Genomic DNA, 5,030 nt, shown 5'->3' on the forward strand with positions numbered 1-5,030 from the left:
GTTGCAGGTTGTGAGGCTTGGCAGCAAGCACCTTTACCCACTGAGCCATCTCAGCAGCCCATGGTGTGCACTTGTGATCACAGCTCTGAGGAGTTAGATAAACAAGTGGGTTTCTGGGACTCTCTGGCCAGAAAGCCTATCTGAATTGCTGAGTTACAGGCTAATTAGAAATGCTGGCTCAACAAACAAGATAGACTCCATCTTGAGGATCAACACCACTGAACACACACACACACACACACACACACACACTCAACCAGGGCCCATGTTAGATACCTTGAATGCTAGATGATAATGGGAAAGAGATTAAACAGCTTGTTAGTCTTAAGCAGAATTCAAAGAAAGAAAGAAAGAAAGAAAGAAAGAAAGAAAGAAAGAAAACCTTTCCTTTACCTTGTACGCACTTCCATTGTATAGAGCTTTATATAAACGTCCTAGCAGACTTGGGCACAAACTTCAATCTGACCCTGTTCTTTTCCATGCCCTCGGGCCCAGACCCTTCATCATCACCCAGCCTCCATTATCCAATGGGGTCCAAACTCCCTTCTTATTCATGAGCCAAACATTAGTCCCCTTGGGGTGTTGGCATATCTAGAATGTTCCTCAGCTCATAACTTCATAGTGAGAACAAGTGGGACTCAGCTCAGAGAAACAATGGGGCCCTCCAGGCATTGGCCATGCCAGCCGTCAGGTCCCTACATGCCTTGACTTCTACTGAGGCAGCTTGGCTTGGACATGCATACTGAGGGATGGGTGGATTTTTCCATCAGCCCCGGGGGAGCCACTTCCTATCCCCCAGCCTCACTTTCCCCAGTGATGTGCAGGGAGTCAGCATCCAGTTGGCAATAAGCCCCATGAGGGTTCTGTTTTCTTTAGTTTTTACTGCATTGTGTATATGCATGTGTGTGTTTCACAGTGCATAGGTGGAGGCTGGGGACAACCTATGGGACCTAAGAACTAATTCTCTCCTTCCACCTTGATGCCCCAAAGAATCAAAATCAGGCCACCAGGCTTGAGGTTTGATTCACTGAGATATCTCTCTGAGACTCATTTGTTTTTCTTTCTTAGGTTTTTTTTTTTCTTTTATGTGTATGAATATTTGCCTGCATGGGTGTGTATATACTCCATCCACGTAGTGCCTGAAGAGGCCAGAAGTTCTGAAACTGGTGTTATAGTAGATGGTTTTTAAATCACCATGTGGGTACAGGGAGCAGAGCCTGGGTGCTCTTAGCCACTGAGCATCTCTCTAGACCTCAGTCTGATTTTTGTTTTGTTTTGACACAGGGTCTCTCTATTATGTAGCCCTGGTTGTCCTGGAACAATGTAGACAAGTCTGGCTTTGAAATCACGGGGATCCACTTGCCTCTGCCTCCCAAGTGTCAGGGTTAAAGGTGTGTGCCACCACTTCTATCTGTTCTCTTGATGATGTGTTCTATGTGCTTGGAAGTTCCCTGAGACCCTGGGAATGTTTTGTAAATTTCCCTGCATGGATGAATGAATGATAAAATGAATGAGTGTACCCTGACCACTTCAAAGAGCATTTGTGAGGGTCAGATGAGATTGTGAGCACAAAGATTCTCCCCACCTTCTCCTTAAAGGGGATTAATAGCAAAGTTAAGTGTAATTTCAGTCAATAACTTTTGTCAGTATTAGAGATTGGGCTGAGGGCCTCACTCTTGTTAGGCAGGTGCTCAATCACTGAGCCACATCCCCAGGTCCTCTTGGGGGGATTCTAGGCAAGGGCTCTACCTCTGAGCCACAGCCACAGCCAGTCATTAACATTTATTAAGCACCCAGCATGCCCAAGATATGTGGTCAACACTGGAGCAACATAAAGTCATAAGCAAATGTGTAGCTCTTTTGGAGCTCACCCCACTTGAGGGAAATAGACAATAAACAAATACATGTAACATAAAGTAACAAGGGGCACAAACAAACACATGTAACATAAAGTAACAAGAGGTTTGAGGAAAGTTGTGAAGAGTAAAAGGATACAAAATCCCTGGAGCTATCACAGACTATCATCCCAGGTACCCAGAAGGCCCAACAAGAAGATCTCAAGGTCAAGTCCATTTAAGCAGTTTAATGAGAGTCATGTCTCAAAAATCAAAAGTATAATGTGACATTCACAGTTATGGCCCCAACAGGTGTGTAGTGGAAGCTGGAGGATCAGGAGTTCACTAGCTTTGCAGAGAGTTGGAAGCTAACCTTAATTACATGAGACCACCTGAAAAGAAACAAAAATTAATGAAAAAGAGGATTTGGATGTAGCTCAGTGATATAGTGCCTGCCTAGCATACAAGGACTTGAATTCAATCTTTGTCCTCCTCCTCCTCTTCCTCCTCTTCCTTCTTCTCCTCCTCTTCCTCCTTCTCTTCCTCTTCCTTCTTCTCTTCCTCTTCCTCCTCCTCCTCTTCCTTCTTCTTCTTCCTCTCTCTCTCTCTCTCTCTCTCTCTCTCTCTCTCTCTCTCTCTCTCTCTCTCTCCCTCCATCCCCCCGCCATGCAAGGACAGACAGATGTACTTTAATTAGAGTGGTCGGGAAGGGCTTTAGGAGGAGATTATATTTAGGAAAAGGAGAATATAGATGAAATTAAGGACCTGGTGGGCTAGTGACAAGAAATCTGGGAGGGGGCAGGGGCATGTCACAAGAGACATTCCAAAATCCCCCTCCATCATCTGTCCTTAGATTTAAATTTTACTAAGGACAAGAAACAGAAAGTAAGGCTCAGGGGCTCTGAGTTCAAGACTAGCCTGGTCTACAGAGTGAGTTCCAGGACAGCTAGGGCTACACAGAGAAACCTTGTCTCAAAAAACAAAACAAAACAAAACAAAAAAGACCCAGGGGGCTCTTATCTAGGCAGAGAACGATGCACTGGTGTGGGAAGCCATGGGCCCTGTGGAGTGTCCAGCCAAGGGATTAAAAGGAGGTGTGAATGGCACGGAGAGAAAATGTTCCTGTCTCTTCTTGCCTCTTCCTTCTCAGAGAACTTTCCAAACACCCTCAACTGTGCCGAAGTGAAAATCTATTCCCAGAACAAGTGTGAGAGAGCCTACCCAGGGAAGATCACCGAAGGCATGGTCTGTGCTGGCAGCAGCAATGGGGCTGACACGTGCCAGGTGAGCAACGTCTGGAATTACCCCCACACAGCCTGGTGTGGATGGGGGTGAGGCTAAAGATGTAGTACACGGAGAAGTTGTGCCATCCTGGCAGAGTTCAGAGAAAGCTAGCTATGCACAGAAGGTCACAGCATGAGGTTGGCATGTTCAGGAGCTTTGCTGGTCACAATTCTTGTCTTGTCAGTCTTTGTGTACCTGGCAAGCTGTGGACAGGTGGCAGAGGGTGTGGACGATCTGAAGCTAAGGATTAGACAATGCTTCACTCCCAGTGATGGCTCTTTGAACTGGTCTGGTTTCTGCCACTGGGTTCCCAAGGGAGGCTGCTTCCTTCTGTCATTGCATTCTTGGGGACCAGCATTGCCTTCTCAGTAGGCCAGGAAGTAGAATCAGACTTCCTCAGTGACCTCCCATCCTGCCCTCGTGGGAGTTTTTCACAGATAGAATCTTCTCTTCCCTTTCAACTGGCATGCATCTGTATCTATAGGACCTCCTCTGGCTTTGACCTCCACCCACATCATTAATGATTACATCCCGAAAGGCAGATCTTTCTTCCTCATTTGCCAAGGATGTTGTCGTTCCCCTGACTGACAAACTAGCCTGTCCTAGAGACCACAAAGGTCCTCACCATTGCCCCTTAGGCATTGGCTCGATGTACGAGTGAAGTATCTTCCTGATCCTGCTCTTTCCTCTGTGCTCCCCAACCAGAGGCATTAGCTGAGTCCCCTCGTGAAAGCCTGGTGTCCTCTCTATGCATTACACTCTGGACACTTGACTTCCTTTTCTCATTGGTCGGGAATTTGACCATCATCTTTAGAACTCTTCTCTGCATTGGAAACTCCACTGCCTCCTGCTGGACCACCACATCTTAATCCCATTTCCTATAAGAAAAAGCAACCATTCTACCATGTGGAAGAATTGGTTTTAGGACTAAGAGATGCAGCTCAGTTGTTAGAGTACTTGCCTACCACACACAAAACCTTGGGTCCCACCCCAACAATACAGAAACTGGGTGTGGTGGTGCATGCCTGTCCTCCCAGTACTTGGAAGGTGGAGGCAGGAGGATCAGTAATTCGGGGTCAATTTCAGCTACACAGAGGATTTGAGGCACCTGGGCTACAGGAGGCTATATCTCAAAAATTAAATGCTGAGCGGTTCAATGCAAGATGGCTCAGCAGGCAAAGCCACTTGATATCCAAACCCAACAACCCGAGTTTTACTCCCAGGACCCTCCTTGTAAAAGAAGAGAACAGTGCCCCTGCACACTGACCTCTGATCTCCATGTACCACACTAGATAGTAAAATGTAATCCAGAGTTTTAAATGCTGGGTGCAGAAGGAAAAAGAGATGTGGGCATTCGAAGGCAAATACGACTCTGCCTCTGTTCAGGGTGACTCGGGAGGCCCTCTGGTGTGCAACGGAATGCTCCAGGGCATCACCTCGTGGGGCTCAGACCCCTGTGGGAAACCTGAGAAACCCGGAGTCTACACCAAAATCTGCCGCTACATTACCTGGATCAAGAAGACCATGGGCAACAAGGACTGATCCTGGTGGTGAGGGTGTCAATAAACACCACTGTTGGCTGGCTCCTCCACTGTGTTTTGGCCTGTATTTAGGGAGGAGGGATAGAGGAGGGCAAAGGGCTACATCTTGCTAACAGACTCGGTGGGAGGCTTGAAGGGACTAGGTCCCCATGGCTTCTGTGCCCATCATAGTTTCTGAGTGGCTATACAAGGGCTTGAAGGACTTGGACATGGTGGAACATGTCTGTCATCCTGGTACTCAGGAGCTTGAGGTCAGGGGGTCAAGAACTTTAGGCCAGCCTGAAGTAACAGGTCAGCAACATAGTAAGTTCAGGGCCAGTCTGGGCTAGTGAGACCTTGCCTTAAAAAGGAGCAGGGGAAAGAGGAAAAG

General features: G+C 47.2%; 1 protein-coding gene across 1 annotated transcript in view; it reads left to right on the top strand.

The window, feature by feature from the left end:
* Klk8 (kallikrein related peptidase 8) overlaps positions 1-4,710 on the top strand; it is a 7,133-nt gene extending 2,423 nt beyond the window's left edge. Inside the window, exons 5-6 of the mRNA XM_031386328.1 lie at positions 2,986-3,119; positions 4,506-4,710. Coding sequence (XP_031242188.1) covers positions 2,986-3,119; positions 4,506-4,661 — 290 coding nt within the window. The 3' untranslated portion in view covers positions 4,662-4,710. The remainder of the gene's footprint in view (positions 1-2,985; positions 3,120-4,505) is intronic.
* The last annotated feature ends 320 nt before the right edge of the window (positions 4,711-5,030 follow it).

This window comes from Mastomys coucha, unplaced genomic scaffold (assembly GCF_008632895.1).
Source record: "Mastomys coucha isolate ucsf_1 unplaced genomic scaffold, UCSF_Mcou_1 pScaffold21, whole genome shotgun sequence".
Taxonomy (NCBI): Eukaryota; Metazoa; Chordata; class Mammalia; order Rodentia; family Muridae; genus Mastomys; species Mastomys coucha.